We start from the raw sequence: 26,204 nt of genomic DNA on the forward strand, positions 1-26,204 counted from the left end.
TCCGCGTGTTCCGTATCATATTTACCCTATTAATGCACGAATACAATCTGATAATATTTAATTGACAAAGCTTTATGCAGAGAAGTGATAAAACCTATGTTCAGTTTTGTGAATATAATTGTATTTGGTCAAAACGTTTTATTCTAGTGCCAGCGGAGGGATACAGAGAAAACCAGTGGTAATAAGACCATCGTTTTCGATGGTCTTCTGGCTCCCCAGGATTGTTAGCAGAGGAAGTAACTTTGCGGGTAACTGCGCACGGTCACATCCATAGGCAGTACCCTCTGAGACTGAGAGAGGTATAGGCCTACTACTGTATCTTCTAATATAAAGCATGGTTTCAAATATTTTTTATTAGGAAGCATGTGCATGTCAGTGATACAGACTTCTGTGGGGTGTGTATCATGCCTCATTTTTTATATATATCAACTAAAACAGACAATACTTGGAACTAAGGGCAAACAAAAATGGAGACAAGCAAATACAAAGAATATAGGTAGTTAAAGGGAAAAAAAATCTAAAAAACAAACAAAAAACAAAACAAAACAAAAATTAAAAAATTAAATTCCAAAATCCAAATCTTTTCAAATGCCTCCAGTCTGTCATTAAGGGTGTATCGGATTCTTTCTAGGTGGAGGGTTGTAATATAAAGCATGTCAAGCACTTCAACTCATATTACAGTATTGGGTAGACCTAACATGCATTATTGCTTAAATGTATATATATATACATATATATATTTGCTAAATTATAATCTTGACCAACAGTTTAGGCAAGGGATTGACATAGGCAACTTTGCTTTGTCAACTTTAGGCCTGCCATGTATATAATTCTACGGGCTTTGCTTGAAGTTGTATTTTTTTTATCATGTTGGTTGGTATAAGTTCAAATTAATAAAAAAATATTTACTAGCATTATGATCTATGCTTATGATTTATAGATCAGTTATATTTTAATTGAAAAAAAATCCCCTTTAAATCCCCTTTGCTGTTGTTTACCCTCCTCTTAATAAAAGTTAATGGGTCTATTTAAAAAAAAAAAAGTCATTAATTCTGCATTTGTAATGTTTAATTTGTTATTAATAGTGGATCATGAGTTTCACCCTTTCCAATAAGCCAATAAGTCAGCAGTTATGAATGTCAGTAAGTCATAGAATGTTTTAACAACAACCCACCAAGTCTGTTATTGTAAATGTTGTTGAATTCATTTTGGTCCTATTATATATAATACAACCTGGCTGGCAACCTAAAAGATCTTTATATTAATGGGAATTATAATGGATAATAACTGATGTATGAAGAAGTATGAGGGGCGGATCATCAGGTGGACTGACACTGCAACAGAATTAAGTTAATGGTTTGTTTTTACCACAAGATGGCAGCCCACTGAAGTAGATAGTGGCTCTGAAATCCTTAGTGCTCAAAGAAAAACAAGCATTGTGCCAACCATTAATGTGTAATAAAACACCAGAAACTGCATTTCATCTCTTGAACTGGGCTCAACATGGGCTGCAGGACCCCTTTGTAGAGTATAGTGGCATAAAGTATTGCAAACATGGCTCTTCCACATCATTTTCTTATCTGATTTCTAGGAAATTGGTCTCAGATCTTGATCTTAAGTTGTTGTTTTATTTTTTTAATAATTCAGGCTTTCATAAGATAGTGCTAGAGGATAGATGTGCAACATTAATGGAGGTCAGCCAGAAATCTGAAGTAGGGAAAATTGTGGTTTTATCAATCATTTTGTAGGGAAACGGCTCAAGAACCCATCATAGCAATGGTCAAATATTAGACATATAGTCAATATTAGTCTTGGTTTTGTATTTGCTCTTCTTTTATTAATATTAGAAAATATTGGAAGATGGGTGTAGATTTTGCAATAACTGTTCTGGTTTTCATTCATCAAATAAGTCACTATCTAAAATTGAGAATTTTACCCTTTCATGATCATTTTAAAGGTCGTCCTTGAGGTTCACTGTCACCATATCAAGTTGCTGTCATACACACTTCAGTGGTTCATGAATGAAAGTGTATGGCAACAAGGCTTGAGATCCTTTTTTTCCCCCATAATGCTTCTTTCAGCTTTGAAAATAATGAAGTCAAAGACATGAAAGACGGTCATTACTTATCTTGGCCTGTCTCCTGCCCACATGCTTTATACTAATGGGTTTTAATTCATAATTCTCTCCTCCCATAGAGTAAAAGCACTGGCAAAAGACCACAGAATGAGAGCTCCCTTTCATATATAATGTAAGAGGTAATTTGACATGCAATGTGACATTCCCATTCTCTTTCTCGCTCTCTGTTCCCTAAGTAATAATCATCTGCTAAAGGATGTTTGTCTCTGGGTTATTGCGCTGTCCTGTTGGTTTCATTAGTGTTTTTCGTGTGTGACAGGGACTTTATCCTGAAAGGGGAGAGTGGATGACACACATGCTTTCCAAAAAACACTCATGTGTCCATTAGATGTGTGTTTTTTTCAGTGCACCGCTGCGGCGGCTGATGCCCTTATGATGAAGCCACATCACTCCTGCATTATTATTTCTCGTATAGAAAGAAGTGCACTTTCCTTGAGACTGAGTCTGAATTATCAACAATACATTGCACACACAGTACACTGGAAACATGCATCTACAGCTCCCATTCACAATCACTCTTTTTACCCATATGCACTCCTGCCGAACAAGAGGACTTGTACTCTGTGAACCAGCGGGCTTTGTGAATATGGTTGTTATTGCGGTCCACAATGTAATCAAAGTTGATTTCTCCATTTCCAGGGGCTGTTTTTAACCGGCTGGATTTTAAATTGGACTGACAGATACCTTTTGTCTTTGTCACCTGCAAGCAGAAAAAAGGTGTGATGTCATTAAAACATTCTGGGTTTAACCGAGGGAGGCAGAGTCTGCCGCCAATGACGGTAACTGGTTTGCACAGGCTTTGCAACGCTGTGTACAGCAAACTGAAGGTGTTGATGGCCAATCACTGCTGCCAGATCCCGATTCTTTCTTTCTTTCTTTCTTTCTTTCTTTCTTTCTTTCTCAGAGAAATACACATTTTTCATGTGTTATGTTTTAAAAAATATATATTTTAACACACTTTTATGTGCAATTGTGTAGTAGTCGTTGTGTTGTACACTCCAAATACAAGTTATAGAATTTTTGATCACAACAAATATATATGACAGCAAACCTGCTTAAAATGAATACGTTCAAAATATTGCATTGCCAGATTTGAAACCATATATTCAGACACCATTCATTTGCAAAATCAGCCACAGCCTTAAAGGTTTCATATTCTTCTGTTTCATTTCCTTTCCAATCTACAACAACAATGATTTTGAAGTAAACAAGTGAATTTTCAAATGCACTGTACTTAGGTACAATTTTGTACCTAGTGACTAGGGGATCAACAACTAACTGCAGAGTAGCACAGAGCAAAACAACTTTTGGTCAGTCATCTTTTTTTAGTAAAAGGAATACATTTTTGGATGGAACAATGGAAATAAAAACACAACCTGATCTGAAAACGTAATGAAAACACGAGCTGAGTTCTCCCCGTGTTAGCGTGGGGTTTCTCCGGGTTCTCAGGTTTCCTCCCACAGTCCAAAGATATACAGGTTAGGTTAATTGTTGACTTTAAATTGCCCACAGGTGTGAATGTGAGCGTGAATGGTTGTTTGTCTCTGTGTGTGAGGACTGGATGTTGTATTATGTATCTTTATTTCTGAAAAGCCTAACCAGGGACAAGGTCTGCAAATTAGCAACGGCTAGAAGTACATACATTGCATCAATTGCACTTTATTTAAATGTAACAATGCCTACATACTGTATATTGTCCCAGTCAAGTACATTTATAATGCTATAAGTAACATACTATAAGTTTATGAAATACAATGCACTGTTTAAGATTAAACCAGTGGTTCCAACCCCTCATCAAAAAGTTGCGTTTGGTTTGGACCCCTCGTCATGTTTTGTGCTAAAATTCTCAGATGGTTTAAGAAATTGTTCGAGGCCCATAGAGGTAAAATTGTCCAAATATTTCACATAAAGCAGAACTTTGACATCGTTCTTGCCCCATTAACATTAATCATCTTAGAACACCACAGAGTTATATCATGACCTTTTGGATGGGGCCCGACTAACACAGTAGTTAAAACTAAATTCCACTTCAACCAAATGCTTCTTATGAAACGTATAGTTCCAGTCTTTGATTATTGCATTGATGCATCACTGTCTGACGATGTTGTTGTATTAGTAATACTTTTACAGAAGTAAAGGCTCTGAATACTTCCTCCACTTTGCTTTTCATACAGTATGAATGTGATTTTGTTAAAAGGGCAGATTAATCACAATGTAGGACACAGACAACCACACACTGGTAAACTAGTGACAAACAACATTTCATATAATCGCTTGAATAACAGCGTTTTTTTATTGACGTCTTTGTCTGATCGTTAATTTGGAGCAAATAAGAATCCAGCTGATTTCCTTGCTGTTTTAAAACGCCACAATCGAACAATGTGCACTCAGTGAATGAAGCCAAACTGTGTCTACTGTCATTAAAAACCTCCCTGATTGACTGTGTGATTTGGAGCATGGTTGGACGTCATGTTCAAAGCACAGTGGTACGTCTTCCAGTCTGCACACCAGGCTTTATTGACCTTTCACAGCGAGGCAGGCAGCTGCTGCTAATTGTTTTCCACCGCATCCTGTCTCGTCACTACTTCCTGTATTGAAGAGACTCACCTGCATTTATAATGACTTGTCATGTGTTTGACGGCTGGGAAAACTCTGGCCTTAAATGGCCTCATTTCCATCATGAGTGATTATCTTATTAAATGGGATTGAATTTTAGCTGATTTTGATATATTGAAGAAATGTTACACTAATTAACTCCAATTCATGACATTTTCTATATTTATACAACATTTTGCAAGATGATATTGTTCTCTACATGTAAATAAATCAGCTAACTCATAAACATTTCCAAAAATTAGAATCACAATAGGATCAAGGTCTACTGCAATATCTTTTTGCATTGGCTTTTTACATTTTCAAAACCTTAAAGGGAAACCAGCTAAAACACCACCTAAATAAAAAATTCCAATATGTTATTTCCATGGCCTAGGAAAGTCCAATCAATATTTTTGAACATGAACTCCTCTCTCTCAAAGCCAGAAACCAGAGAAGTAAGTCTCAAACTTGTGATGTCATAGAGTACAAAGTCTGGAGCTGCTCCATAGACAATGAATGGGAGACAGATTTTGTTTGTTTTCTTTTTTATACCCAAATGAGCTTTATTGTATTGTAGTGTTGTCTGTTGTGAAACAGAAAATGTTCCCATATACTCAGATCATTCCCCTGGCTGCTGTTAGAGTCATCTAGAACATCTCTCCCTATTCATAGTCTATGGAGAAGCTCTACACTTTGTACCCTATGACATCATAAGTTTGAGTTTTAGCATTCTAGTTTTTGGATTTGGGAGAAAGTTGTTCATGTTTAATATTGTTTTTTTTGACTGTCTTAGACCATAGGAATAACATGTATGAATTTTGAATAAGGGCGTAGTTCCCCTTTAAATGCTTGGACAGTTTAGTCAGTATATAACAGCTCAATTCTTTGAAGGTCAACGCAGAAGGTCATCATCCACATTACTGTATAGAGTCACTATTCAGGTGCTCAGGTGTCAGCGTATTTAGTTAAAATTCCAATTATGATCTGCTTGCTAACAATCTGAGACCAGATTAAACAAAACCAAATATATCAATGTCATAATGTATTATAATCAGGCTAATAGTTTTTTTTTTTTAAATCCATATCATCTGTAGGACTTTATTGTGGTACAAACTCACATAACGCGCAGTCTTTCATCACTGTCTCCTTGAAGATCCTCTTCTCTGCTTTGCATTCCCACCTTTTTTACTGACCAGTTGATTGTTTGCTTGATTTCTACCAGATCACTGTCAAATGTTACAGCTATTACAATCAATGGACCAATTTGACAGAGAGTAATGCAGCTATAAGTAGACCTAGCATTCTCCTTAGTTAAACGGTTTTATTTATTTTTTTTTATAGCAGAGGGCTTGACTCTCCCCCCTCATTGCTATTTCCCTCCAGCAATGATTTTTAAAATGTTTTCTCCATTACATATACATTATTTAGTTTTCTTTGTCATCTAAAAAACAACATGTTGCATTTATCACCGTGAATAAAATTAAATGTGTCCCACAACTCCCTAAAATGGTTCTTCCCCAGTCCTCATTTAATTACATATGTAACAACAATATTGATTTAACTTTAGACTAGCATTTTATTGTTGAAAACATAACAGTGTTGATTCAGTGGCATTTTTTTCATAAACTGTGAAAGCTGTGATAGCAACCTTTCAGTCCAGACCTCAATCTGCTATCTGGGCAGCAATATTTATTGCTCAATCTTGTTTAATCTGGTCTCAGATTGTTAGCAAGCAGATCATAATTGGAATTTTAACTAAATACGCTGACACCTGAGCACCTGAATAGTGACTCTATACAGTAATGTGGATGATGACCTTCTGCGTTGACCTTCAAAGAATTGAGCTGTTATATACTGACTAAACTGTCCAAGCATTTAAAGGGGAACTACGCCCTTATTCAAAATTCATACATGTTAATCCTATGGTCTAAGACAGTCCAAAAAAATAATATTAAACATGAACAACTCTCTCCCAAATCCAAAGACTAGAGTGCTAAAACTGAAACTTGTGATGTCATAGGGTACAAAGTGTGGAGCTGCTCCATAGACAATGAATGGGAGAGATGTTATAGATGGGAATGATCTGAGTATATGGGAACATTTTCTGTTTCACAACTGCCAACACTATAATAGAATAAAGCTCATTTGGGTATAAAAAAAACAAAACAAACAAAATTAGTCTCCCATTCATGTCTATGGAGCAGCTCTAGACTTTATACCCTATGACATCACACATTTGAGACTTACTCCTCTGAGTTCTGGCTTTGAGAGAGAGGAGTTCATGTTCACAAATATTGATTGAACTTTCCTAGGCCATGGAAATAACATATTGGAATTTTATATAATAATATAATAATAAACAGAAGTATGAGAACAAATATGAGGACATGAAATGATACTGAGATTGATCCCACATCTTTCCAATCCTCGTGGCTTCATCAGCTTATAACTGCTGTGAGATAATTAACCCCTCAGTCTTCATTAACTTTTCCAAATAAATAAATCAACAAATGTTTGACCTGGCTGCTCGGTGACATCAACCTATACTACAACCAATCCAGGCGCTTTAACAGACACCAGTGGAAATGTTTCTTGGTGGGGCTGTGCCACATCCAATCAATTTCAGCAAACATCCCGGCATGATTTAATGCAAAAAAAAGTGTATCAAAAACACATTACTACTTTGCAGTTAAATAATTAACAATTATTTTATTCCAACAAGAAGAGTAAATAATGCTTTTAAAAAACACAACAGTATAAAATGTACTCAGTGGTGGAATGAAACTAAGTACTTAAATACAATTTTGAGGTACTTCTACCTTACTTGAGTATTTCCATGTTCTGCTACTTTCTACTCCACTACATCTCAGAGGGAAATATTAGACTTTTTTTACTCCACTACATTTATCTGACAACTTTAGTTACTTTACAGATTCAGACTATTAGTACAAAATATAGTCACATTACAATCAAATTACACATCACAATAAAATTACACATATTACTGGGTGCATTCCATATTTAAAACACACAAATATTGACAATTTGTATAATTTGTATTATTATTATTATTATTAGTAGTAGTAGTAGTAGTAGTAGTAATGTTCTCAGAGTCTTCATTAACTTTTACCAAATAAATAAATCAACAAATGTTTGACCTGGCTGCCTTTGTGACGTCAACCTATACTACAACCAATCAGGACGCTTCTTCTACAGACACCTTTTTGGTAATCCTCTTTTCCTGAGAGGAGCTGTCCGATCAGCACCACACTGTGCCAGAAATAGTTGCTTTAACACAAGCCACATTAAACCAGGCTTATACAGTCACCACCTGATCGGATTTTCTGCTTTCTTCATTTTTGTTGCTCAGGCATGGCACTGCTTTGTAGAAATAGATATAGGTGATGTTTTTTGTGGGTAGACCCATTTGGGGTAGACTTTTACGCACTTTTACGCACTGAACTTTTACGCACTGAACACTGGATTTGGTTAGTGTTAAGGGTTTAAAGTGTTTGGTTTCTCTCTTTCCCCTTCGGTGCCGGTATGTTTTCCCTCTTGTATGGACTGTTGTGTGTCTGTGCGCTGAGCTGCGGTCAGGAGGACGATGGGAAGAGATACATCTGTCGGGCGATACCTCTCAGCGGCTCGGATGCCAGCTGTCCTGTGACTCTGTTACCAGAGCTGAGCTCCGGGAGTCAGGAAGAGGAGCTCAGGAACACCGTCATGCAGCTGCGAGAGACGATTTTACAGCAGAAAGAGACGATTTCCAAACAGATTGGCACCATCAACGAGCTGACCACCAAGCTGTCTCTCTGCGCCTCGGCCAGCGACGACAGGAAGTACGACAAGGGGGCTTCATCCTGGGGCAAAGAGAAGCAGAACACGATGGGAGATGTTCCCAGAGATCCGAGCATTGATACTCTGGGGAAAACCATGCAAGGACTCAAGGACCGGTTGGAGAACTTGGAGGTAAGTGGGAACCAAAATCCTACACTGTTAAGAACGTCCCAGTAAAATCACTGTAAAGAACTGGCAGCAGGGTTTGCCTTTATGTTACTGTAAAATTAACATTATTATACTGTCGTTGAAATGTACAACTTTGTACTGTTAATGAAAAATACAGTTTGAACTGTTTTTTAAAATTAATTTCACAGTAGTTTACAGTTAATTTACTGTTTAAAGATACATTATATAGCTGTTTTTCACCTTTATTTTACGTTATCTTACTAATAATGCACTATTAAGGTTGTATTTTTTACATACATTTTAATAAACATTATTTTTTGCCTATAGATGAATAGACTTAGCAGGTTACAGACATAGGAATAGTCACACTAAATACAATTAAAGGCACTTGTTAGGGAAAAAGGCTATAATAGATTTGTTGACACTTTTCCCAAAATGTCTGTCTATATTTGGCTACAAGCACAGAATGCAAACCAGAACAACATGTGAGTGAAGAACAATAAAGCTAATTCACTGATTTTACAATCATGTACAATGTACAAGCCTCACATGTGCAGATCAGGTCCCAGAATTAAAAAAATACTGCATGAAACTGTTACTGATGATACTTTAGACAGCTGATCAGCAGTAAAGTGATGTTTTTTTAAGAATGCATTATAGTTCAGTTAAAAAACGGCCTATGAGCGTAATTTAACAGGTTTTTCTTTTGTATTAACAGTAAAGCACTGTTTTTAGCAATAACAGGTTAATACTGTTGAAATCCTGCTGTAAATTAACAGCAATTGTTTACAGTGTACCCTCTCTATGCCAAAAGCTGTGCGTAAAAGCTCAGTTTGATTCTTGGAGTGGATTTATAGGATTACAACACCTTGTCGAGTCACTGCTAAGCAGTAGAATGGCTCTTCTGAGAATCATTAGTTATCAAACAGAAGTATCTGTGAGAAAGAGATTATCCAATTGTTTGATTGATTGTCTAATTGGCCAGCTTCAAACTTCCCATTACGCATGCAGGCACTATTATGTGACAAGTGTGTTTACTATGCTTGTCCGACCAAACTAGAATGCTTTAAAAAGAATGTCTTCCTCACAGTCTTGAAATGGCAAAGTGTTGGTGAGTCTGACCTCTTATGCATTATATTAGGATCTTTATTGCACAGTTAATTTATCATAATGGTCAAAATAAGATCATAAAATAACTGGAATTGGACAACTGACCAAAACCTTACACAACCCTGAAAACAACTGTAGTTGCAGGCCTGTCAATGAGTCATACAGAAGAATGGACTTATAGAGCAGGTGATGTCTGTCATCACATCTTGCAGCTCTCAGGGTGGGGGTGTGTGTGGTGTACTGTCCTTGACCATCTGTGTGCACTCCATCCTCTTCCCCACAGCAACAGCAGCTGAGGGCCAACGTATCCGGCGCCTCGTTCCCCAGCGAGCTCCGCAACCTGCTGCAGCGTCGCCTCGGCGAGCTGGAGAAGCAGCTCCTGAAGAAGGTCAGCAACCTGGAGGAGGAGAAGAGCATGCTGTCCAACGCCACGGCCGCCTACAGGCTGAAGACGGAGAGCACGCTGAACGCCCTGGTGGACAGGATCAGTGAGTTGGAGAAAGGTGAAGGATGTCACTCAGCAACTGTCACACTCACATCATCATAACTGGACAGATTGTTTTGAGATAATCAGGTAGTAAAGGGGATGAATTGGAAACATTGGTACATGGTGCTACACAGCAGGAAATATAAGACTATGTAAAGCATGCAACCTATTGTACATGTACCTCACTAATGGAGAGAAGAGGCAGAGGAAGGTACTCAGGGAATAAAAGAGTTGAGAGGGTTCTGATGAATCAGACACAGACGTGGACATTTTTTTACACAAAAGGAACCTTTGTTGAGGTTTTACGTCACGGCTGTCTGTGTGCTAAACAAACATAAAGGGAGGTGATGCTTTTGTTTCCTCGCTTTTCATTCCTAGGCACCACGTGAGACACCTCTCACCTCCTGTCCCGCCCTGTCCCTTTCTCTTCTCTGTCTCATTACAGGAGGTGGAGACTTTAAGTCCCCGGAGCAGTTCAAGCTGTCCCTCCCCCAGCGGACCAACTACCTGTACGGCCGCATCACCAAGAGCCTTCCAGAGATGTACGCTTTCACACTCTGCATGTGGATCAAGTCCAGTGCCAGTCCTGGCATAGGGACGCCCTTCTCTTACGGTGTACCCGGGCAAGCCAATGAGATTGTGCTAATCGAATGGGGCAATAACCCGATAGAGCTGCTCATCAATGACAAGGCAAGTCGTTTCTGGTTCCCTGCACTGTAAACAATTGCTGTTAATTTACAGCAGGATTTCAACAGTATTAACCTGTTATTGCTAAAAACAGTGCTTTACTGTTTATACAAAAGAAAACCTGTTAAATTACGCTCATAGGCCGTTTTTTAACTGAACTATAATGCATTCTTAAAAAACATCACTTTACTGCTGATCATCTGTCTAAAGTATCATCAGTAACAGTTTCATGCAGTATTTTTTTTAATTCTGGGACCTGATCTGCACATGTGAGGCTTGTACATTGTACATGATTGTAAAATCAGTGAATTAGCTTTATTGTTCTTCACTCACATGTTGTTATGGTTTCATTCTGTGATGGTAGTCAGCTATAGACAGACATTTTGGGAAAAGTGTCAACAAGTCTATTATAGCCTTTTTCCTAACAAGTGCCTTTAATTATATTTAGTGTGACTATTCCTATGTCTGTAACCTGCTAAGTCTATTCATCTATAGGCAAAGAATAATGTTTATTAAAATGTATGTAAAAAATACAACCTAAATAGTTCATTAAAAGAAATCAGTAAGATAATGTTAAAGAAAGGTGAAAAACAGCTATATAATGTATCTTTAAACAGTAAATTAACTGTAAAATACTGTGAAATTAATACAAAAAAAACAGTTCAAACTGTATTTTTCATTAACAGTACAAAGCTGTAAAACTCAGCGACGGTATAATAATGTTAATTTTACAGTAACATAAAGGCAACCCTGCTGCCAGTTCTTTACTGTTACTTTACTGTGAGAATGTTTTCATTCAGCAGCCGTACTATACATGTGCTTTTATGTAAGCAAATCACAACTAAGTCCATTGTATTTTGGACCATTAGGTCGCCCAGTTGCCCTTGGAGGTACGTGATGGAAGGTGGCACCACATCTGCATCTCCTGGACCACACGGGACGGCCAATGGGACGCTTACCAAGACGGAGGGAAGCTGGGAACTGGCGACAACCTGGCGGCATGGCACCCCATCAAACCCGGAGGGGTCATCATCCTGGGGCAGGAGCAGGTTGGTTTGACGCACGCGCCTGTATCTGCAGATTTAGTCATCACTCCTTTAGCTCTTTTGTCAAAATCAAAGAAAGCAGCCCACTTACCTTGAATTACATCACCGATGACTTCTCTTTCATATTTTTTGTTTCACACTGAAGAGAACACTAACAATGAGCCATCAATTATCTAGTGCAGCATCCCTTCCAAGTGCAGTGTCAAGTAGTTCTGCCAATGAGAAGTGTTATTTATGAAGCAGCTTTTCAAACTGCAGATGGAAAACAAGAAAATCAACCACACCTGAAGCAGCGGTAATAAGAAGGTGGCAGGTTATCGTGACAAAACAATTACCGAGATAATGGTAGACCTGTCACTGCCCACAGATGCTGAGGTCTCCTGCTGGACCGCTGCATTATTAAAAAATGTCAGAATGAGATACATCAGTCTGTTAGAAATCAAATCAGTGTTTGAAGGCTGTTCTTGTCAGAGGACATTTTTTAGCTACGTGGTTGATAATGAAATCAAATTCTATTAAATGTCATTCTTTTTTAACACTTAAATGTTACTGTAGGCTCTAGGAATGGTACTGTCGGCCGGTTGATCCACCACTTTGATTCGACCTGAAATATCTCAACAACTTTCCGATTGATTGCCATGAAAGTTTATACAGACTTTCGTGTTCTCCTGAGGATGAATCCTAAAGACTTTGGTAATGCCCTGACTTTTTATTAAGCACCACCAGTCTGTCAAGGTTTTCAGTTATCCAGTGAAATATCCCAACATGGATTGACTGTCACCAAATTTTGTACAGATATTCATGGTTCCCAGATGATACACCCTAATGAGTGACCCCCTGACTTTTTTTTAGTGCCACAATGAGGTTGACATTCATGATTTTAAGTTAAATGTCTCAACAGCTATTGGATTGATTGTCTTTATATTTTTTTCCAGACATTCATGTCCCCGTCAGGATGAGCTGTAATCACTTTGGTTTGGCGATCCCCTGACCTTTTATGCAGCGCCATCATCAGGTCAAAATTGTCATTTGTTCGACTCATTGGTTTATGACCAGAAACCTGAAAACTAATCACATACATTGTACATTATGTTTAGTACCAATTACCAAATGTTGGCATGCTAACACGCTAAACTAAGATGATGAATATCTGAACATCAGCATGTCCTTGTGTGCACGTTAGCTTTGCTGATGTTAGCATTTAGCTCAAACCACCGTTGTGCCTATAATTGCAGCCTCGCAGAGCTGCTAAGCATGACCACGGAGATATAAAATGCAATTGAATGAACTTTCAATTAAATTTTTAATCAAAATAATTTAAACTGAATTGAGGATTGCATTACCACTTTACATATTGAATTGCCAGCCAATTGCAAAATGCATTTTCAAATTGCATGACTAAATTGCGTCCCACAGCAAGAGGGTTCCGGGTTCAAACCTGACTTGGGGCCCTTTTCTGTGTGGAGTTTGCACGTTCTCCCCGTGTTAGCGTGGGTTTTCTCTGGGTTCTCCTGTTTCCTCCCACAGTCCAAAGATATGCAAGTTAATTGTTGATTCTAAATTGCCCGTAGGTGTGAATGTGAGGGTAAATGGTTGTCTATCTCTGTGTGTCAGACCTGTGATAGTCTGGCGACCTGTCCAGGGTATATATATATATCTAATTCAAACTGAATTGAGGATTGCATTACCACTTTACATACTGAATTGCCAATTGCAATATTCATTTTCAAATTACATCGCCACTTTGCACATTGAATTGCCAATTGCAAAATGTATTACTATTTGAATAAAGAGGCCAAAAATAACTTCCATATAAAAGAGCTGAATTGGAAGCCGACAAAGGTGCTCTGATGATGTTATGAAGGGTCGCTTTCACTTGAATGTACAACTGTACATAATACACACTGCATACTCCATCATGCATTAATAGTGCTGTAGTATTCAGTACCGTGTGGATGTGATCACGTGTGACCATGTGATCACAGATAGACCATATGGTGTGACATCCGGACAGTTGAACAAGCACTGAAGTGGCCACTTTAGACTTCTTAATCAAAGCTTAATTAAATCCTATAAGTGGCATACCAGAGATTTACAGACACGTATACACATGGTGCACCATTTTAGGTGCTGTAACATTTGCAGCATTGAACAGAACGAGGAATAAAACTCTCTCTTAAACCTGAAAAGTTTAATGCCTAGTCCACCTATATTCCCACCTGCACCTCAGAAAGATAACTTACTTTGATTGTTGTTGATGCTTTTTATTTTACATTGACATCCTGCTGTTTATGGCCCTCACAGGACGTGGTGGGCGGGCGTTTCGATGCCGGACAGGCCTTCGTGGGCGAGCTGAGTCAGGTGAACATTTGGGACCGCATTCTGAAGCCGGTCGAGATCCAGTCCATGGCTAACTGCAGTTCTTATATCCCCGGGAATGTGATTTCATGGCTGGCAACCAACGTTGAAGTTTTCGGGAGGGGAGCGTTCAAGCGGCCCTTGGAGATGTGTCAGGACCGACTGCCCGATGCTTAAAGCTCTCTTTACATTAGCCGGTGTTTCCATCCATTCAGCTTTTTTTTTATTGTCTGCTCTTAATGTGAGGCAGTTTATGGACTTCACAGTATACATTTGCGTGTAAGAATTTGATTTGCTTTGCACAGAAGGATATTAGAGATTTGTGATCCAGGCGAGAGGTGATGTGGAGGCTGATCATTGACTGGTGGCTGTTTCTTTTCTTTCTTTACCATGACTAAGGTACTTCAGTCCTTCAATACACCCACCACCGTGGTAAAAAGGTCCCCTCAGGTATTAGTGCTAAGACATAACATACATCCTCTCCCACACACTCCTCCTTCCCTCCCTCCACACTCAAAAGCTTTGAAGTAATGAAAATCCACTCTAGTCCGGCACAGACGCACGCAGGTACTGCTGCTACTACTACAGGGTCCAGACTGGCTGACAGTTGACATGTGAGTTGGTACTGCGTGCAGCGTGGGAGTAAGGAAAGATTAAAGGTCTGGCTAATGTTATGTCTATTCCTTAGCTTGGAATAGGCTTAGAGCCAACATCAATCACACCAATGATCCTGACATGTCCGGTCATTTTTAAGGAACTGGAAAAGTACAATATGACACTTTATCTGTTATGTGTACTAGCTGGTAGTTGGAGCATGTGTGCAAAAGACTTCATTCTCTGGTAGAAATACTTCTGTTGATATTGTTTTACAGCTTTCGTATGACCTTGTTGGGAGGCAAACATAACTGATACCAGTGATACTAGTGAGTCTATCACAGTGCTTTTTTCATTGCCTTTTTTCCATTTGAACGAAACCCGTTTAAACGGTGAATCATGTTGGAAATATATTCATAGCTTCAGTGTTGTGATATATGTTTACTCGTGATTTGTAATATTGTCGCAGTGGATTGTCTAACCAAGCTTTCGACAGAAAATGGATTTTGAATGTACATTAATTATTTCTATGTGTAGTGTAATGTTCCATAATCTCTGTCCAAACAAAAATATAGTTTTTTATGTAATTGTTGTTTTTCACACATGTATAAGGCATTGTCCATCTTGTTCTTGTGGCCTTCTTCTGGAGACTTAAGTGCCATTAAATGTTTTCTAAATGTTGAAATTCATTTGCTTTGCCAATAAATGAAAATGTGGAAAATAAAAGGAAATTACTGCTGCAAAATGTATTTACAAATATTGGACAGATTTTTACACCCCGATGCAACTGTGCATCATTCATGCAATCTAGATCCCGATCTACACCTTTTTTAAAATTACCTCGCTTCTGTTAGCGGCATCGGTCAAGCTGGTGAGGTGACACAGGAGTGACATGAGTTAATCTGAGCAGGATCTTTTAGGCTCAGATGGCTTGGGCCAAGACAACAACAGGTGTCCTGGGTGGCATTAGCGACACTTATCAGTTGGGAGAGGCCGAGAGGTCACGGGTGGCGTCACATACACACTCCCTCGGACAAAGCAGCTCTTTCCAACCACTCACTGCTCTGAAAACTCCTCAAGTGCAGGGCTAAATCTATACATGTACTTTGAAGGCCATGAAATATAAGCTTCAATAAAACTAATGAAATTCTAAGGTTTACTAGCTCTTTAAATGTAAGATGAGCTGCTGAACCAAACCGAACAATTAATTAGATGAAATGTGGAAGGCTGTATATACTGTTTATATATAGCTGTCCTCTTCAATATAAGGCAAAGAATATGTGACATTGGCCTGATTTATAAAAAGCTGTATGCGTCTCTGGAGAAAGGAACAGGGTTTTGTTGTTGTAACCTTTACACTCTGATATTCGGTGAAGATGTCTGATTAATTTGTGTAATTCACACAGGGCTGTTCTCCAGGTGGCCTCGTCCGAGAACACAATATTATGCAGCTTGAATGTCCATCCCATAGTGTAAGGCAATTCTTTGTTCGTCTCTGCACAACATGTAATTTATCGATGACACAGGATGAAAGAAAGAAAAAAAAAGTAATTACATAAAACTCTCCAAGCGGTTATGAGGAGCTGAATTCAGTCAATAATGGTCATGGAGATGGAAAAGAACACGTCCAAGGCCAGTGTCTGTATCTGTTCTTACTTTATTAGCCTGTGTTTTATGTCTGCTTTTACAAGCTGAGATAAGTGGATAAAAACAAGCTTGGTTGTAGAGATGAAATATCAGAGATGATGAAAAGGTGTAATGAAGATTCAGCAAAACAAAAACTTAAATCAAAATAGAAATAATAAAGTGGAAAATGGTTTTCTTTTAAGTGGATGTTTCACAGTTTTTTTCAGTGACTGGAGAGCCATAAGTTCATTTTATCAGTACAGTATTAAAGCTGCACTAATCGATATTGTTATATTAACGATGGATCAAATGCCTGTGTGTAATGTGAAAGGGGTCACTCATAATAACCAACCCACAGAGAATTACCATCCTCCTCTGCTGTTCCTCTCAGGAGCATTTTAGCATCCTTCAACTTATTGTTCTGGTTTTCTGGCCAGCGACTTCGTGTTGTTTTCGGCCGCAGCAGGCAGCTGTTTTCAGCGAATAAGCTCTGATATACCCGCTGTACACACCTGCCCAGCACCAAACGGCAAAACAGACACAGTTGCATCCAGCTGGTGAACATAGTGGAGCATTCAGCAGCTACAGAGCCAGAGATTTCCCTCAGGAGTTGGTGGAGACCAAAAATGAGCAAAAAGGAGAATGAATGTTGGACTTAAATTCATCAAGTGACCAGAATCACAACTCCAAATGAATCTCTATGTAGCTCTGCCTCTGCTGGATGTGTTAATATATATATAAAGTTTGACTTGCTTTTACATCACCTCATTTTAAGCCAAACAGCAACCCAGAAAAACAAGTTGACACATCAGAAACTTTACAAATCTCCTAATAAATCTTCATCTACTTGGATTAGTCACAGTTACGTGTCTGTTTTTCTGCGGTTCGTTCTTTGTGAATGTTTTTCGAGAGAGAGATGGGAGTGAATGTGACAGAGTTAAAAGCCAGGTTTGTAACGTTCTTCTTGTTTTAGCTCAAGGTCGATCCTCTGATGGAAGTGAGGTATATTCATCTTAGCACCTGCAGCTTCACACAGCGTCTCTGACAGCTGGCATTCATCAGGAGGCTCTCAATTAATAATGTTGTGGCATCTCTAGCAGTGGACGAGCTGTCATTAAACACCATGAAGGTATGAAAATAATCTGACTGACGTCAGCGCAGTTGGAAAGATTCAAGGATGTTGTTTTGTGTGAAGTTATACAATGCCTGCTTTTATTCAACTCTTCCTCTCCCGACACTCTCAAGTTCTCTTGTTAAATAATAAGCACATTTAACTTAATGCCAAATTATGTCTCACTAAGTATCTCATCTACTCAAACGAATTTTGACTTTATAGTGCAAAATGTAGTTTACACCAGTAAGGCTCAATCTTCATTTTGAAAAAGTGTTGTTGTGGTAAAGGGGTGGCTCTATGGGTGGCAATATCAGCCCACTTCTTTGGTCCAGACTGGAATATTTCAGCAACTTTTGGATGGATTGCCATAAAATTTGACTTTATTGATCCCCTGACTTTGCCTCTATAGCGCCACAAGCAGTTAAAAACTATCACTTAATATCTTTATCTACAAATTGGATTGGCACAAGCTGCTAGAATGAGTGTAGACTCTTACACATCATGTCCCGAATCCGTAACACATACTGATATAAGCAAGTTTTTAGTATACACTGTAGTGTGTTCAATATTCCTCAAAGCAGACAATATCCATTAACACCTTTGATTTGTGAGTGTGCAGTTATTACGTTATTTTTATAAAACGGTCACTATATCCTGAGAGTAGTGCATGAGACAGTTAATCTATGAAAAAACCATGTGTCCTCCTGTGCTGAGAAAAAAACAGAAAGTTTGCTCTTCGTCTCTGAATGGTTGTTTTCCTTCAGGCATTTTGGCTTTCTCTTTTGAAGTTCTTTGGGAAGTACTCGGCAGTTACAGTTTGATTGGCATCTTTGTATCGCTCGCATCATCATCTGTTCATATAAAATGGTCTGACAATTAGTCTGTAGTACATACTGTATATGTTCAAGACTTCAAACATGTGCCATTTCTGGCTTCCACTTGACAGAGATCGAAACTGAGCTGCAAAATTGATTTTACAGTATTTCAATTATTTTATATTTAGCACTGTGAGGCATAAAAAAGTTCTAAAAAAGGAGAACATTTTTATTTTTTCTCTGGAAAGCAAAGCGAAGCCCAACTTTATACATCAATATGAAGAAAAAAACATAAATAAAAGATCCATTGACAGCATGCTTAAATTAACACTCATTGTTTAAACATGACCTGCAATTGTGCTATTAATTTATCATGAGTTCATTTGAATATCAGCCTGAGCTCTGTGACTCATCAATTGATCACCCTTTAAAGAAAATACAGAAGGCGTTTGAACTACTACTGAACATTGGTGACTCAAACATTAATTAACACAGCTTATGCCATGGTCCTAAATACACTCAGGGACTGCTTATGCAACTTAAAATTGCCATATCAGGCTATGTGTTGTGCACTGATCATTTACAGATTTAGCTATATACATCTATAACATGGTGATATGCAAGATGAGAATTGTTCTGTTACCCCATATTTGTGCTTTTTGTTCTGCCAAATACCTACATGTACATCTATCCACCACCTGATATGGCTGTTATCAGGCCTTAAAATGTGCGTTATTGCTCGCTATAAGCATCATAGATGTGGGTCAGTAGGGACCTACTACACCTACTACATTGTAAAAGTGAACACAAACAAAACAGCTCCTTTAGGTTCAGGAAACAAAATTACAACTTCTTTAGATTTCCATAACAAAACTACAAGTTCTTTAGGTTTAGGGAACAAAATTACAAGTTCTTTAGGTTTAGGGAACAAAATGACAAGTTCTTTAGGTTTAGGGAACAAGATGACAAATTCTTTAGGTTTAGGGAACAAAATTATAACTTCTTTAGGTTTCCATAACAAAACTACAAGTTCTTTAGGTTTAGGGAACAAAATGACAAGTTCTTTAGGTTTAGGGAACAAGATGACAAATTCTTTAGGTTCAGGAAACAAAATTACAACTTCTTTAGATTTCCATAACAAAACTACAAGTTCTTTAGGTTTAGGGAACAAAATTACAAGTTCTTTAGGTTTAGGGAACAAAATGACAAGTTCTTTAGGTTTAGGGAACAAGATGACAAATTCTTTAGGTTTAAGGAACAAAACTACAACTTCTTTAGGTTTAGGGAACAAAACTACTACAACTTCTTTAGGTTTAGGCAACAAAACTATAACTTCTATAGGTTTAGGGAACAAACCACTTATTTAAGTTTAGGGGAAAAACATCATGTTTTGGCTTAAAATAGTTACGTTTAAAAAGTATTCTCTCTCTCTCTTAAAACTCTTAACACCCCCATCCCATATGGCGTTTCACACTGTCTATACTACAGCGCCTCACTTCCGCTTCTACTCCTGTCATAATTACTACGGTCGCTAGAGGTTGCTGTCATCTTCTTTTATTCTTTCTTTCAGGGATCGACCATGTGAATAGATGACAAAACCTACTATTGGGCGTAGCAAGGCCCTACTGACCCACATCTATGAGGATTATAACCACTGATTTAATGACCTTATAACACAGTATGCTGGAGTGCAGACAGAGAGCAGACAAAGGAGCAGTGTGATGGTTAAGAGGAGTATTGAGTCCCATACTGCAGGAGAAGCCGCTCCTTCTCTCCCTTCTCCGCATTGGAGAAGTTCAAAACAATCGTGCTTTGACCTTCAGGGTCTTGGTTCTTCAGGAATACGGCGTTACTGGAGGAAGCATACTGCAAGAATCAAACAAAAAATGTTGTAAAAAGTTTCAAAGTTTGAGATTAAATACAGGTCCACAAACTGAAGAAGAAGAGTTTCAGTGCCACACACAATTTGTTGCTCAGGCATAATTTATTTCTGGGCACAGAGAGCCTCCTTGTGGTCATAAAATGCACATCACTTTTACCATCACTTTACTGAAACACAAAAACATGCATTGAACCCAGTTTGATACTATGTTATTTTCTGTTTCATGTCCTTCATTCAACTCTTAGTCACCACGTCTTACCACTTTAAACCATGGGCAAAATGAATATGAATATATAAATATAAATTGTCATTGTCAGATGCTGCAACACGTTCAGTCTGTACCTGTGATCTGTGGTGATGACGAGGACGGCAGGCGATGACCGTGATGAAGGAGAAGGTTGCTACAAGAATGGCAGCACATGACAGCATGAAGACCATGTGGGTGTTATCTGCAATTAATCACAGAGAAACAAACATGTGTAGTGTGGTCTTTTTAGAATCAAAGAAACCTGTTAAAATGCCACAGTAACAGTCTTCAATAGAAACCAGCTACAAAGAAACTGCCACTAAAAGCTGGTTATTAAGAGTTTTAGTTGGATCACAACAGCAGCAAATCAATTGAGCACAGCAGACATGTGCCGAGCAGTCAGATCACTCTGTGCCCAGATTCCTCCATTTCCACTGCTCCTTCTCCGTCTGTGGAACTAACGCAGCTAAACGGCACATGGTACGTCTTATCTGAAACACCTCATGACACAACACAGCTTCTCTTAGTCTTAAGAAGCTTTTTGATTGTGGAAGAAGCAGATTTTTTTTATATATATATAATTAACTGTATGCATGCACCAAATCAAATCGATGAATCATTTTAAAGAATCACTGATTTTGATTCATTTTTTTTCATTCAAATGGCATCAAAGTAGAGTCAGTCTACGCAGAGAGCTAAGAGAGCCGTGCAAATGCCCATTAGGTTGTTAATGGATTTGTATTTAGTTGGACGGAAAAATAGGGGTTAATCAAAGTGTTACCAAAATATATAATATATACGTATATATGGTAAGGGTCTATTGTATGATACCAAGATAGATTAATATGATTTTACGAATAAAATAACCCAATTCACACTGCTCAGTCGAAAAGGGACATAGATACGTTAATAAATTGGATAAATGAAATGAATAAATAAATGTCAATTTGATATCTTTTGATTTATTTGATCTTTGATCTATCTAAAACAAATTGACAATTTTCATTTTCACCAATACCAATGGTTTGTATCCTCTACTGTTCTAGCTACTCTTTTATTGCCTCCGCACGGCTCTCAACATGGCGACAGCTGAGGCGGCGGCTCTCAGCTAATGGTGCTAACAGCACTAACAGTGGAAACTGCAACACTGCTGACGGAGCTTACAACTTCTTAACCTGAGTGGGAACCTTAGGGTGGGTGCTACTCTTCCGCAATGGCGCCGTCAGTCGGGACGCGTTATCAACTGTAACCGCCATATGAGAGCAGTGCAGAGCACACGCACTAAAAGCACACGTGGCCGGGCCGGCGATGTCCACAAAGCACAGAGAAGCTCATGGTGTCTCAAGTGACTTCATCCTCTGCTCAGGTAGACATTACTCCTCTATATCTTTACATAGCAAATAGTTGTTTGCTGCTACATTAATGCTCTGGATATCGTATGGAGCACCTTTAAACTGAAAGTATTGTATCATAATCTGTGGATGAGGAGTTGAAGACCTCTCGACCAATGGGGATTCCCAGGACTTTAAAACCTCTCAAACATCTCAGGGTGGTTCACAGCATGACGTCACATGAGAGTGGTTGAGGGGTCGATAAGGTCACATGTCAGTCATGTGAGAGTCGTCACAGTGACGTGGATCAAGGTGTATATAGTTGTAAGGGTAGGATAAGGGGGATCACATACTGAAAACTTAAAATTCAAGAAACACCGTTCAACAAGTGTTTCTCCAGTTTGACATTTTGGCCTCTTTTACTCGTCATTCAAATCATCCATCTGCTCAGAATGGATTAGTACGTTTGGACCATGAAGCCTCTTGGATGAGTGGTGACGGATCTTAAACTCTACAAACGCAGTCCAGTAGAGTAAAGTGGACGAATGAGACGAATCAATACAAATGTAGAGCCTCAGCCTTGTTGTGTAACTTCATGAACCCGAAAGGGCAAAGAGTTTCCTAAACCCCTCAGATAATCACTGGAGTTTCAAGGCTTTTACAACAATAATACCATTCAGAGAGCAATCATCAGCCTGTTCCTTTTCTTGCCCTTCTTGTAGTTTGTGTCTTTCAACTTCCCTATCACCGTCCATCTTTTTGTCATGGAAAGCAGCCTGTAAGCCTGCAGGTATTTGTGTGTCTGTGTGTCACCACTCACTGCTTCTCTTGACATAAAGGCTGAAGGAGGTCTGCAGCTTGCTGATGTCATTGCGGACGCTGATGTCCAAGCAGTGGACGCCAGGGGAGGTGAAGGTGTGGTTCAGTCTCAGGGTGTTCTCATACAGCATGGTCAGCGTGCAGCTCCCACCCGTGTCCGGCACACAGTTGTGTAAAAAACGCCAGCACACCCACATGGGAGGACTGAAGACACACAGTTCAATTTTTGTAAATATGACAGAGTAAAGAGATAGGATGATATTCTTTTTCATACTGATAATTATAATTATTTAACTTGCATTAATCACATTGAAGATGAAGTCAAATTCAAAGGATAGCCAGTCATTAATTGCAATAAACTCATAAATAAAATGCAGCTTACCTTCCATCAACATGAAAAGCCAAACTGGTGTTCTGAGACATCTCGTAATCTGAAGGCCCCTTCAGTTCGATGTGTTTAATGGCATCTACAAATTAATTTGAGTTATTAGTAATTTCATCACTTTATAGGGTTAGCTTATAGGCTCAACTTAACTGTGAAAAATACAGCATTTACTTTTATATAAATCCATTTTGACAGTTAATTTAGCACTGAACATCTAATAGCAGTTACGTGAGATCATTTCACAATACAAATCTAATGTTTTGAGGCACTTCTAGGATTCATTTCCAGGATACTGAAGGAGAATTCTACCTTGTTTTATTGACATCAGACTCAATCATCTGATAATTTTTTATTTGTTTCATTAAATTCAAGTTGTAAGGCTGAATATGAAGCTTTTAAATCTGAACAAACTGAAGCATAACATTACAAACCAAGCACTTGGACATCCGTGGAGTAGACGTCATTGATTGGAGGTGAATACGGGGTCAAATTCACTCCTAATTTCAGCTGCAGTGTGTAGTTCCCTGATACAGAGTAGTGATAGCGGACGACTGGTTCAGTCCCTTGGATCACCTCTCTGCATCAAAAGATAGAGTGAAAGATGAAGAAAAGCATCCTACGCCTTGGTTGATATTTACAATATTAAAAGTCGTCGTACCCGTTCCCCAAGTCCCACGTATAGGTGAACTTAGCCGTGCTGAAATTCTGATGGGGATCGAACAGTTCGAACATGGTCTCAGTGGGGACATCTGAAGCCAGTTCTCCTGTGTCCCTCACATAGCGGGCGTTCCCCTCCATCTGATAGAAAACCAACTTTCCAGCAATGTTTTCTGTTTAAAAAGAAAAAGGACATTCTTATATTTTGGAAGCCTGTAAGAAAAGTATAAATGAGAAACGCTGGATGGCCTACCCAGATCTGTCAAAGAGTCCTTGGTCTCTGCCACACCCAGGACGGCCAGGAGAAGGAGCATCAAGATCCATGCAACATTTTTTCTGCAAGCACACGTTTAAGCACACAGTTTAAGAAGCTGATCGAGAATGTCAAATGTCTCAAATGTAATAGATTTACCTGTCCATGTCTGCTGGTCCTCAGGAGGACCTCCAGTAGAAGTTAATCCTGATGGCAGAGTGGTTGGACATGGGGGGAGGAGAGGGGTGATGTTGCTCCTTCTGACTGCCTCTGTGAGAGTCAGAGCGTGCAGATGAGAGCTGTAAAGGCTTGAAATTGTCACCATGTGTTTCAATCATGTGGCTCGGAACAATGAGCTTTTGAGTGGGAGGCTGTGGCCCGGGTCACATTCCTGTTAGTGATGTGGGACATCTGTCTAAGATGTATCTGTTTGAAAACAGATATAACACCTACTTTCATAAGGACTGTGGAGGTATATTGACATCCACATGGTGGTGCTAACAACTCAAGAATTACCCAAAATGCAGGTTAATCACTGGTTACTGGGACTATTCCAAAATGAAGTATGTATAATTGAAATATTATTAACATTTCTTGTTGACCTTTATTCAGATTTGATTGTAAAAGTCAGCATAATCTCCCTATTTTCTCTCTCTTACATATACAGTAAAGAAAATATTAAATATAATTGTCTCAAGACATTCAAAATATACACATAGTGGATAAAACAGAGACATATATTAAAGCTATGCTTGTATAAAAGGCTGGATTACCAAATGGGAAAACTGCCCTGGGGCCCTGACCTGCAGGGGCCCCAAAAGACCCTAATTTGTTTTGATTTGTCCTGATTTGATTAATTAATTAGTTTGAATATGCACCACTAGATTAAACAATCGACCGAATGAGGTCTTGCATTATCAATCATTTCTTGAGGCCTTAGAGAAGGGTCCTGTGTCGGGATGCACCAGTCTGATACGCCAAATCGATATCGCTGCTCATACTAACCTTATGATCATGACATTTCCTTTTTAATCATATGGCAAACCAGTGTTTCTTTCTATGCTAAAAACTTGTATTCATACAGTAAAATATGGAATCAAACTCCAACCTTAACCGTAAAATCAGCCGTACTAATATCCTTTTACCGTAATTGTAAAAAAAGTTGTCTCGTATTTATTACGGTGAAATTCCAGCAACCACAAAATGCCAAGTTTTTTTTATTGATTGTATTTTTGATTGATTTGATTTTTTTATTTGCTTGATTGTATGTAAAATGTGTATTTACAATGAGAGGAAGGGTATGCGGCTTCACCCCAATCATGATACGTGACGCCTTTAAGTCTCATCAAAAGCAGGCTGGTGATAATACTATAATGGCTTTTCAGTTGATTGGGCTATACTGCCCCCACCAGACCACGGACAGTCATGTTTAAAAGTAAAGTTTCTAAGCTTCATATGATACATGTGTAAAAAATGTACCTTAAAAGGAGATTTGTCAAGTATTTAATACTCTTATCATCATGGGAGTGGGCAAATGTGCTTGCTTTATGCAAATGTATGTATATATTTATTATTGGAACACAAAACACCCTTCAGACATTGGAGAGGAAGCTGTTTGTCACCAAACAAGTGAACAGGAAGTTGAAGGCCGACCTCCAGAGCGCAAAAGAGGAGATTTGGCAGAGGGAAGAGGAAATCAGCACCCTTCAGCGCCGTGTGTCTGCTCTGGAGGATGAATATGATGCAACCATCTTGACCTGGTCGAGGGAGCTGAACAAAGAGCGTGCGAAAGCAGATCAAGAGATCAAGAAGAGAGATGAACAGATCATCTCTCTTCAACATAGCCTCCACGCTCAGAGAGAGCAGACTGAGAGGGTGACAGCCTCCGTGGATGAGGTGAAAGGTGGGGTGAACAGCGTCGTAGAGAAGTGGCAGTAGAAAGTCGGCCAGCTTGAGGAGCTCCTCACTCAGAAAGATGAGCTGGTCGCCATGGCCAACCAGAAAAGTCGTGCTTTCACTGATGCTCACGTGGACACACTGGCCGAGCTGAACGCCACCATGGTCATCTCCAAAGGGGTCCCTTGACCTCTGACCT

At 38.9% G+C, this 26,204-nt stretch overlaps 2 protein-coding genes across 2 annotated transcripts; one reads left to right on the forward strand and one right to left on the reverse strand.

Annotated features, from left to right (window-relative positions):
• Positions 1-8,000: 8,000 nt before the first annotated feature.
• nptx2b (neuronal pentraxin IIb) lies at positions 8,001-15,701 on the forward strand. The gene is made up of 5 exons (XM_037755634.1): positions 8,001-8,701; positions 10,092-10,311; positions 10,741-10,985; positions 11,852-12,031; positions 14,333-15,701. The coding sequence occupies exons 1-5, from the start codon at positions 8,276-8,278 to the stop codon at positions 14,561-14,563; spliced, it is 1,302 nt and encodes a 433-aa protein (XP_037611562.1). The 5' UTR covers positions 8,001-8,275; the 3' UTR covers positions 14,564-15,701.
• Positions 15,702-20,110: 4,409 nt separating this feature from the next.
• tmem130 (transmembrane protein 130) lies at positions 20,111-24,383 on the reverse strand. The gene is made up of 8 exons (XM_037755636.1): positions 24,269-24,383; positions 24,110-24,192; positions 23,858-24,029; positions 23,631-23,776; positions 23,197-23,281; positions 22,816-23,018; positions 20,760-20,866; positions 20,111-20,401 (listed from the first exon to the last, which is right to left on the reverse strand). The coding sequence occupies exons 1-8, from the start codon at positions 24,274-24,276 to the stop codon at positions 20,261-20,263; spliced, it is 945 nt and encodes a 314-aa protein (XP_037611564.1). The 5' UTR covers positions 24,277-24,383; the 3' UTR covers positions 20,111-20,260.
• Between the last annotated feature and the right edge of the window lie 1,821 nt (positions 24,384-26,204).

Source organism: Sebastes umbrosus, chromosome 20, assembly GCF_015220745.1.
Source record: "Sebastes umbrosus isolate fSebUmb1 chromosome 20, fSebUmb1.pri, whole genome shotgun sequence".
In the NCBI taxonomy this organism is placed as follows: domain Eukaryota; kingdom Metazoa; phylum Chordata; class Actinopteri; order Perciformes; family Sebastidae; genus Sebastes; species Sebastes umbrosus.